Source organism: Dipodomys spectabilis, unplaced genomic scaffold (genome assembly GCF_019054845.1).
Source record: "Dipodomys spectabilis isolate Male_0828 unplaced genomic scaffold, ASM1905484v1 ptg000486l, whole genome shotgun sequence".
NCBI classification, from domain to species: domain Eukaryota; kingdom Metazoa; phylum Chordata; class Mammalia; order Rodentia; family Heteromyidae; genus Dipodomys; species Dipodomys spectabilis.
This window is the reverse complement of record NW_024871163.1, coordinates 293,952-304,119: the sequence shown is the minus strand read 5'-3', so window position 1 is coordinate 304,119 and position 10,168 is coordinate 293,952. Positions and strand designations below refer to the sequence as shown.

At 67.6% G+C, this 10,168-nt stretch overlaps 1 protein-coding gene across 7 annotated transcripts in view; it reads right to left on the bottom strand.

Moving 5' to 3' along the window:
* Nucleotides 1–742: 742 nt before the first annotated feature.
* Mta1 (metastasis associated 1) overlaps nt 743–10,168 on the bottom strand; it is a 51,079-nt gene continuing 41,653 nt past the window's right edge. For 2 of the 7 annotated variants that reach the window (XM_042669154.1, XM_042669158.1), the window contains 11 exons: nt 8,256–8,314; nt 6,141–6,256; nt 5,745–5,896; nt 5,455–5,644; nt 5,235–5,324; nt 4,397–4,549; nt 4,222–4,257; nt 2,775–2,786; nt 1,864–1,895; nt 1,471–1,622; nt 743–1,383 (listed from right to left, as the gene is read on the bottom strand). In XM_042669154.1, the coding sequence (XP_042525088.1) occupies nt 1,233–1,383; nt 1,471–1,622; nt 1,864–1,895; nt 2,775–2,786; nt 4,222–4,257; nt 4,397–4,549; nt 5,235–5,324; nt 5,455–5,644; nt 5,745–5,896; nt 6,141–6,256; nt 8,256–8,314 (1,143 nt within the window). In that variant the 3' untranslated portion in view covers nt 743–1,232. Of the gene's footprint in view, nt 1,384–1,470; nt 1,623–1,863; nt 1,896–2,774; nt 2,787–4,221; nt 4,258–4,396; nt 4,550–5,234; nt 5,325–5,454; nt 5,645–5,744; nt 5,897–6,140; nt 6,257–8,255; nt 8,315–10,168 lie in introns of those variants that run through there. The other 5 variants (XM_042669155.1, XM_042669159.1, XM_042669157.1 and 2 more) reach the window with 3 other exon arrangements.

Genomic DNA, 10,168 nt, shown 5'->3' with positions numbered 1-10,168 from the left:
TCTTCCTGACAGGCCCCAACGGCCCTCAGAAAAGCCAGAGCACCCCTTATCTGTCCCTGGGACGGGAGCAGAAGAGGTTTCTATTTTAATTCTTAGGCTGAGATTTCCACACTTCTCAGGCGCCTGGGAGGGGTGGGGAGCGGAGGCCGAGTCTGAGGGACAGAGCCCCAGGTTCCCAGGGAGGGGCCGGCTGAGCAGACACAGCCGGAGGAGGGGTCCTCAGAGCAAGGGCGTCACCCGGGGGTGGCTGGCCGGTCCTGCACCTGCCCCTCAGTCTGCAAGCGTGGGTGAGGGGACCAGCCAAGATAGGATTTCTGAGCAGGAACTTAAACTGAAATCTGAGAAAATTCTTACTGTGGAAAAGCACACTGCTGGGGGCGGGGAGGCGATAGAAAGCCTTAGGCAGCTGGAGCGGGGCCTCCTCCCCCCAGAGCGGGGGCCCTGGGCCGGTCTCCCAGCCAGCCTCTCCATGGACAGAGCGGGCAGCGCTCTGCTCAAGTCCAGGGCCCCAGGCAGGGCACTGAGTGGCACAGCCCGGAGACCAAAATGGCTGAGGGGCCATACTTCTTGTTTCTCCTATCCCAGATGCCCCAGAGCAGAGCCACTAGCCTGGGCCTGGCCTGGGCCTGGGCTGCGACTCACCACCCTGGACCTGGTCCCTCAGGCAGGCAGCATGGGCAGCCCGGAGTCCTGAGACCAGGAGAGGGACCCGAAGGAAAGACACAGGGAACATCTGCCAGGGTTTTTTCCTTTTTATGAGATTTTTTCTTTTTTGTTTAATATGAAAATTACTTGAAAAGACAAGGGGCCGACCCGCCAGGCAGCGGCTGCCACCGGCCACACTGATCCTCCTAACATTCCAGGTGAAATACAGAGCTCAAGTTCATCTACAAAAAAAGTAATAAAAATAAAATTTAAAATGGCACCTTCAACAGAACACAACAAAACCTTAGGGCCGATCCCGGGCGGCTGCCTCATCTCTGCTCCAGCCAGAAAGTAAACACAAAGCTAAAAAACGACTCCTCGGCATCTCGGAATAAGTTAAACTGCACTTCTTCCCCTGTGTCCGCCGAAGGAGCGCATTTCTCTGCAGGCGAGGGCGGGAGGAGGGGCACTACCGACACAGGGGGGGCAGGCAGCAGTCTGGCGGGGCAGAGGCCGCCCGGCGCCCAGGCTCGGGACACTCTGGGGTTGACGGAAAAGCCTGGGCGGGCCGCGGGGGCGGGCCGCCGCTAATCCTCGATGACGATGGGCTCGTCGTTGACCGGGGCGGGCGGCGGAGGCCTGGACGGCAGGGCCTGGCTCTGGCGCAGGGAGATGGGCTTGTAGGGCCGGCGGGCAGCACGCTTGGTTTCTGAGGATGAGAGCAGCTTTCGGATCTTCCTGCGAGTGAAAGAGGCAGGCTGTTGAGGCCAGCGCTTGGTAGCGGGGGCGGTGCCCCCGCCCTCCCCTCTCCCCCAGGACACGCACCTGGTCTCCTCGGTGGCCATGTAGAACACGTCATCTGGGGCGTCGATCCAGTTCATCCGCCGCCGCTTCACGGGCGGCAGGGAGCCGCCGCGGAGGAGGCGCACTTTGGTGGGGTATGACTTCCCGTTGAGCAGGAGGTTCCGGCTTGGTCCCTGGGGCAGGGACGGACGTGTCTCCCTGGGCACCCCTCTCCCGCACCCTGCAGCCAGGCCCCAGGGCAAGCCCCACCTCAACCTGCATGGCCCCTCACAGGGGCCGCCCTGCCCGGGGCAGGCGGGAGCCCATGAGGCTCTTCACACCACAAGGGTATGGCCGGCTGGGCCTCTGGGACGCTCCCCAAGGCAGCTAGCTGTGCACACATGCAGCACGCGCCATGCTGGCTGCTCCTCTTACCATGTGCCTGGTCTGTCCATGGTTTGCCAGACCTGATGAGAAAAGAGTGTGCAGTGAGGCACTGACACCAGTGGCCACGGGCCTCACCCGGGCCACGGGCAGGGGACCTGCGCCTACACCCAGAGGCCAGAAGGACATGGTGCTGGTTCCTGAGTCAGGGCTTCGCGACCCCACAGCTCTGAGGGCTCCCTGCATCCTGCCGGCAGAACACGCTCCAGGTGGGTCTGACAGCTTAGCTGGGCTCCCCACTACCAGCACTGGGCCAAGACAAATGAAGCCTGCTACACATAGTAACCAGGCCACACCCACAAGACTAAACACCGCGCACACCTAGCTCCACGGTGGGGCGGCCAGGCTCCGGGCTGTCGACAGCCCAGGAGGCAGAGCTGTCTCCTTGGCCAGCAGGCCAGGGGCTAGGCCCTGGTCCACAGCACCAGCTGAGCCCCGACACCCTGGCGGATGGCGTGTGCGGAGCGGAGGACTCCAGCCCGCCTTGTTAGCCCACCCCGGCCCCGGGGCCCCGCTGCCTCCCCTTCCCACCCAGGCCTGCTGGTGAGCGTCCATGGGCCTGGGGCTGGGCTGCGGCTCTGACCTCAAACATTGCTCCACTCTTTTTGTGAAACAGGGTCTAGCTGTGCAGCCCAGTCCGGACCTCCTAGGGCTGGGCTGCCACCTGCACATAGGAGGGGCCTGGCTGGCCCTCCTCCAAGCAACCTGACTCCTGACCTGGGGCACTCACTCCCAGGATACACTGGGGCCTGGCCGCTCCAGACCCAGCCTTTCTCCCCCGCAGGCCCCTGGCTCCCAGAGGGTCCGGGTGCCTGTTGCACAGCACCAGGGCAGGTACGACCTGCTCTTCGCAGGATCCAAGCCCCACACCCAGGACAGCCACCAGTGCAAGCGCTACTTACCCAAGTAAGTGCCTGCCAGAAAGATGGGGTGGCAGAGGAAAGAAGACACGTGCTAGTTAGTGCGTGGCATACACCACAGGCAGCCCGAGGGCAGGGCAGAGCAGCAGGCAGCATGGTGAGTGCCAGGGCCGGCCCCTCCCTGTCCAGCCTCACACCTGCCCAGGCCGACAGACCCAGCCTGTACCGATGCCGCGGCTGCGCGGCTGTGGCCCCAGAGCACCCCCCGGGGCTCTTCCCTCTGGCCTCTACTGAGGACTGAGTGCCTCAGTACAGCCTCTTCCCTCTCGCCAGCCCGTGACCTAGGCCTGACCCGTGCAGGTGGGGCCTCCAGGACTGGGGCAGAGCATGCCCTGCAGGGCCCACTGGGGACCAGTGGCAATCAATGTACTTTACATTTTAGTTTGTTAGGTTTTTTTTTTTGCCAGTCCTGGGGCTTCAATTCTGGGCCTGGGAACTGTCCCTGAGCTTTGCTGTGCTCAAGGCCAGTGCTCTACCACTTGAGCCACTGCACCACCTCTGGCTTTTTTTGTTATTTATTGGAGATAAGAGTCTTACAGACTTTCCTGCCCAGGCTGGCTTAGAACTGTGAACCTCAGGCCTCAGCCTCCTGAGCAGCTAGGATAACAGATATGAGCCACCGGTGTCCGCTTCAAAGTACTTTAACATGTGAGCAAATGAAGAGGCCAGAAGCAAGAGCGCATTGTGTCTCTATGTCTTGAGGAGACTATGCCTGGGCCCATGCTGGCGGTGCGCGGGCGGCAGGAAGAGCGGGCACGGACAGGCAAGGGGCTTACACCCAGACTCCCGCACAACCAGCGGTGCCCCCAAAGGGAGCGTGCTAGAACAGCTGATGGCCACTGCGCTGCCACCGGGACCCAGGCCCCAGCCCCCACAGTGGCCTCTGTCCTGAAATCTGGCAGGATGCTCTCAGGTCTTCCCTGAGGCCTGTCCGTGTTGGCCTTATAGGTGCCCAGACTGAAGGCGCCCAAAGAGGGCCAGGGCTCCACAGCCTCTCGCTCCACAGCGCAGCGCCTGAGTCAGTCCTCAGGCGCCAGGCTGCAAGGCCCACACCCGTGCCCAGCCACCCTCGGTCACTGTGGACGCCGGCCTGCCTCCTGCTGCCCCAGCAGGCCGGGTGCAGGAGAGGGTTGCAGGCAGCAGGCGCAGCCCCACAAGCAAGGCCGGGGGCATGCGGGAGGTCACAGCGCGGAGGCGGTGGGGGCGCAGGCCACGTATGCAAGGACAGTCCACCAAGGCACACGCCGGGGAGGGCACGTGGCCATGCCACCAAGGGACAGGCGGGGGACAGCAGGGGTCTGGGCCGTGAGCCAGGCCTGCGTGGACTGCCCCGGACGTGCCCTGAACCGCCCACAGCAGGAGCAGACAGTACACACAGCATCACGACAGGGCTGGCACAGCACCCACCGGCGGCCACCCCAGGCCTTACCCCTACTGGGCATCAAGAGGCGCTTCTTCATGTTGCCTGGCAGCGCCCAGAGACAGGAGAGAGAGGGAGAGAGAACACGGTCAGCGGGGGGCAGCAGGATGGGCAGGCCCCGGCCGCCGCGGGCCGGCTGCAGCTCCGTGCAGGCCCTGCGGGAGGCGCTCGAGCCCAGACTCACCGTCTACCCCGTTGTGCTGCTCGTAGCTCCTCTTGCCCAGGATGGTGGGGGAGCCGTTGTTGATGACCGGGGCCGACTTGGCGGGCGTCAGGCTGCTGAGGACGCTGGATGCGGTCTTCACCGGATCAGGCTTAGGGGGGCGTGGGTGGGTCTCTGTGGAAGCAGAGGGTCCCTGCTCAGCAGGCAGGGAGATGCCCAGGAGCCCAGGGCAGGGAGGGTGCTTTGGGTGTGGCGGGTGCTCCACAGCCAGGCGCAGTAGCTTCCAGGATCCAGACAGAGCCATAAACAGAGCAGCCTCCACATCCAGGCCCCAGGGGCTGATGGCAGAGGGCTGGCTGCCAGCCAGGCCCCGATGGGGCTGGTCCTGGCACCAGCCACCTCCTCCACAGGACAGGGCGAGGCCAGCCCGGGCCTGGGACCCCCGACAGGGAACAGTGCCAAAACCACGTGTGCCTGCTCATAGTTCTGGAATGTCCTTTCCAGAAGAACAGTTAACTCCCTGCTGGGAGAACTGACTCAGGAGCCCACTCAGGCCCAGGAGGCCGTGAGCCTCCTCTCCCTGAATGGTCTGGCTGGCTTCTCAGGTGCCTAAACCCACACACACGAGCGCTTCTCCCGCGAGCTGCGCCAGGTGTGCGCCTCCCATCCCCAGAGGCCTGGCTGAGCCGTGCTCTCCGTGGTAACACGTGTCTCCCTGGCCTGATGCTGTGGAGGCTGGCCGGAGGGCTCCGTGGTGCAGGGAGGCAGGGCCGCAGCTTGGCGCCCAGGCCTCCTGCGGGCGGTTTGGCGCGGACCCCCCCCCCCCCCCCCCCCCCGGCCCAGCCTGGGCCCGGCTTACCCAGGTACCGGAGCACAGCCTCCAGGGGCTTCCGCACCACTTGCCTCAGCACCAGTGGGCTTTGGGAAGCTTCCGGCAGCCGGGCCGTGCCTGTGGGGAGGAGGGGGTAGGCAGGGTGAGGGGCCGGCCCCCCAGCCTGTACCCCACCCAGGGTGCTCTGCCCTCTCTGCCCCCCAGAACTGACAGGAACACAGACAGAGACGGGACGGGGGCGGCTCACACTCGGCCTTGATGGCGGCACTGTTGATGGGCATGTAGGGGTGCCGGGCGGCGTGCCAGGGGCGCAGGAGCTCACGGCACAGCCGCCGGGCGATCCTCGTCAGCTTGGTGGTGTGCAGGTAGAAGGCCTGCCTCGTCTTCATGGCAAACTTGGGGCTCCCACTGCTCCGGGCTGGCATGCCATGGGGACTCTGCGGAACGGGCACACAGCCCCACGCAGCGCCATGACCGGGGGCCGGGAGCCACGGGCCCCGGACGCCCCGCACAGGCCGACGGCTCCGCCCCACTCACCATGTTATTGCGGTTTGGTCCTGGCCTCTCTCCATCTAACCGGGTTGGCATTTTCAAGCCACCATATTTCTTCCAATATGTCCAACAAGAGGCGCAGAGGCGACACTGCATGTTAGGGGGACCCCAAGAATACCACTGGTAAGACTGTGTGGCTACGGACAACAAAGTTGGAAATAGACGGATTCTTAAGCAGAACCAAGATGCAGAGAGCATTCCACAGTGTCCCGGCCCCCCCACCCGGGGCACCCCGGGTCCACCACACTCCCCACCACAGCCCACGGCCAACCGCACCCCTCATCAGAGGCCCGGCCCAGCCGGCCGCACAGGTGCCAGCCTTGCTCGCAGGGGCATCCGGGGCGCTCCCGCGGCCCTGGCGGGGCCGGGCCGGGCACTTACTGTAACAGCTCTCGCAGGCCCGGCCGGCCCCAGGGCTCTGGCCTGCCGTCCCTGTGCCATTCACCACACTGGCCTTCACGTTGTTGACGCTGATCTGGTTTGGATTTGGCTTATTACTGAGAGGGTGAGAAGGAGCAGACACAGCGGCCTGAGGTGCGGCCCTGCACTGGGGCCCACACCGCCGCACCCCCGCACAGGGCCCACACCACCGCACCCCAGCACAGGGCCCACACCACCGCACCCCCGCACAGGGCCCACACCGCCGCACCCCAGCACCCCCGCACCAGGGCCCACAACGCCACACCCCCGCACAGGGCCCACACCACCGCACCCCCGCACAGGGCCCACACCGCCGCACCCCAGCAGCCCCGCACCGGGGCCCACAACGCCACACCCCCGCACAGGGCCCACACCACCGCACCCCCGCACCGGGCCCACACCGCCGCACAGGGCCCACACCGCCGCACCCCAGCACCACCGCACCGGGGCCCACACCGCCGCACCCCAGCACAGGGCCCACACCGCCGCACCCCAGCACCACCGCACCGGGGCCCACACCGCCGCACCCCAGCACAGGGCCCACACCACCGCACCCCAGCACCCCTGCACCGGGGCCCACACCGCCGCACCCCAGCACCCCTGCACCGGGGCCCACACCCCCGCACAGGGCCCACACCGCCGCACCCCCGCACCGGGGCCCACACCGCCGCACCCCCACACCGGGCCCACACCGCCGCACCCCTGCACAGGGCCCACACCGCCGCACCCCAGCACCCCCGCACCGGGGCCCACACCACCGCACCCCCGCACAGGGCCCACACCGCCGCACCCCCGCACCGGGGCCCACACCGCCGCACCCCAGCACCCCTGCACCGGGGCCCACACCACCGCACCCCCGCACAGGGCCCACACCACCGCACCCCCACACCAGGGCCCACACCACCGCACCCCCGCACAGGGGCCCACACCACCGTGCCCCCACACCAGGGCCCACACCACCGCACCCCCACACCAGGGCCCACACCGCCGCACCCCCGCACAGGGGCCCACACCACCGTGCCCCCACACTGCTGCACCCCCACACCGGGGCCCACACCGCCGCAGCCCCGCACAGGACCCACACCACCGCACCCCCACACCAGGGCCCACACTGCCGCACCCCCACACCGCCGCACAGGGGCCCACACCGCCGCACCCCAGCACCCCTGCACCGGGGCCCACACCACCGCACCCCCACACCAGGGCCCACACCGCCGTACCTCCACACTGCTGCACTCCCACACCAGAGCCCACACCGCCGCACCCCCACACCAGGGCCCACACTGCCGCACCCCCGCACCAGGACCCACACCGCCGCACCCCCGCACAGGGGCCCACACCGCCGTACCGCTGCACCGGGACCCACACCGCTGCACCCCTGCACCGCGGCCCACACCGCCGTACCCCTGCACCGGGACCCACACCACTGCACCCCCACACCGCCGCACCCCCCGGCACCGGAACCCACACCGCCGCACCCCCACACCGGGGCCCACACCACCGCACCCCCGCACAGGGGCCCACACCCCCGCACCCCCGCACAGGGGCCCACACCACCGCACCCCCGCACAGGGGCCCACACCACCGCACCCCTGCACAGGGGCCCACACCGCCGTACCCCCGCACTGCTGCACCCCCACACCGGGGCCCACACCGCTGCACCCCCGCACCGGGACCCACACCACCGCACCCCCACACCAGGGCCCACACCGCCGCACCCCAGCACCCCTGCACCAGGGCCCACACAGCTGCAACCCTGTCCAGGACCCACGCCACCACACCCTGCTGTCCACATTTCCATGTGTCCATTAGGAGATAGGGTGGTGGTTGACTTCCAGTGTGCCCAACGCTCAGCCCAGCCTGAGCCCTGGACCAAAGGAGTGCCAACGCCAACCACCCTTCCACCCTTCCCAGCACCTCGCACTCGGCAGAGCCGCAGCGGCCACACCAGGCCGGGGCGGCATCCTCAGCACACACATCCCCACCGCCCTCAGCTCCACGAGAAGCCGCGTGGCACGCCTCCCAGGCCGCTCCCTGCTGGCCCTCCACCAGCCCCAGGACACACGGTGGACTTACTAGTTGGGAATATAAACTTGTTTCAACTTGCTCTCTGCTTCCGCTGCTTTCAAGCGTTTCTTAAACAAAACAGAGTTCTGAGGTCACCAGGCCAGCTGGGCCACAGCTGGGAGACCACAGGAGGGCCACCATGGCTTCCCTAGCACCGTCACCCGGTCCTGCCGCCTAGCCTCGGGGGGAGGGCAGGGGAAGGGCAGGGCACAGACTGGAGGGCAGAGGCCAGACTACTCAAGGGGCGTCCTCCCGGTGTCCAGCCTCCAGCGACCCACCGTCTTCCCTCCCTTCTGCTCTGGCCTGGTGGGAATCCAGGGAGGCACGCATGAGGGGGGGGAGGGGGAAATGGGGACAGGGAGGACGGTGTGGGGGGATGCTGGGGAGGACGGTGTGGGGGGATGCTGGGGAGGACGGGGAGGATGGTGTGGGGGGGATGCTGGGAAGGACGGGGAGGATGGTGTGGGGGGATGCTGGGGAGGACGAGGAGGATGGTGTGGGGGGGATGCTGGGGAGGACGGTGTGGGGGGATGCTGGGGAGGACGGGGAGGACGGGGTGGGGGGATGCTGGGGAGGACGGTGTGGGGGGGATGCTGGGGAGGACGGTGTGGGGGGATGCTGGGGAGGACGGTGTGGGGGGATGCTGGGGAGGACGGTGTGGGGGGATGCTGGGGAGGACGGTGTGGGGGGATGCTGGGGAGGACGGTGTGGGGGGATGCTGGGGAGGACGGTGTGGGGGGATGCTGGGGAGGATGGTGTGGGGGGATGGGGAGGATGGTGTGGGGGGATGCTGGGGAGGATGGTGTGGGGGGATGGGGAGGACAGTGTGGGGGGATGCTGGGGAGGACGGTGTGGGGGGATGCTGGGGAGGATGGTGTGGGGGGATGCTGGGGAGGACGGTGTGGGGGGATGCTGGGGAGGACGGTGTGGGGGGATGCTGGGGAGGACGGGGATGGGGAGGATGGTGGGGGGGGGATGCTGGGGAGGATGGTGTGGGGGGATGGGGAGGACGGGGTGGGGGGATGCTGGGGAGGACGGGGATGGGGAGGACGGTGTGGGGGGATGCTGGGGAGGACGGGGAGGACGGTGTGGGGGGATGCTGGGGAGGACGATGGGGGGGGATGCTGGGGAGGATGGTGTGGGGGGATGCTGGGGAGGATGGTGTGGGGGGGATGCTGGGGAGGACGGTGTGGGGGGGATGCTGGGGAGGACGGTGTGGGGGGGATGCTGGGGAGGATGGTGTGGGGGGATGCTGGGGAGGATGGTGTGGGGGGATGGGGAGGACAGTGTGGGGGGATGCTGGGGAGGACGGTGTGGGGGGATGCTGGGGAGGACGGTGTGGGGGGATGCTGGGGAGGACGGTGTGGGGGGATGCTGGGGAGGACGGTGTGGGGGGATGCTGGGGAGGACGGGGATGGGGAGGATGGTGGGGGGGGATGCTGGGGAGGACGGGGATGGGGAGGATGGTGGGGGGGGATGCTGGGGAGGACGGTGGGGGGGGATGCTGGGGAGGACGGTGTGGGGGGATGCTGGGGAGGATGGTGTGGGGGGATGCTGGGGAGGACGGGGATGGGGAGGATGGTGGGGGGGGGATGCTGGGGAGGATGGTGTGGGGGGATGCTGGGGAGGACGGGGATGGGGAGGATGGTGGGGGGTTGCTGGGGAGGATGGTGTGGGGGGATGGGGAGGACAGTGTGGGGGGATGCTGGGGAGGATGGTGTGGGGGGATGCTGGGGAGGACGGTGTGGGGGGATGCTGGGGAGGATGGTGTGGGGGGATGGGGAGGATAGTGTGGGGGGATGCTGGGGAGGATGGTGTGGGGGGATGGGGAGGACAGTGTGGGGGGATGCTGGGGAGGACGGTGTGGGGGGATGCTGGGGAGGATGGTGTGGGGGGATGGGGAGGATGGTGTGGGGGGATGC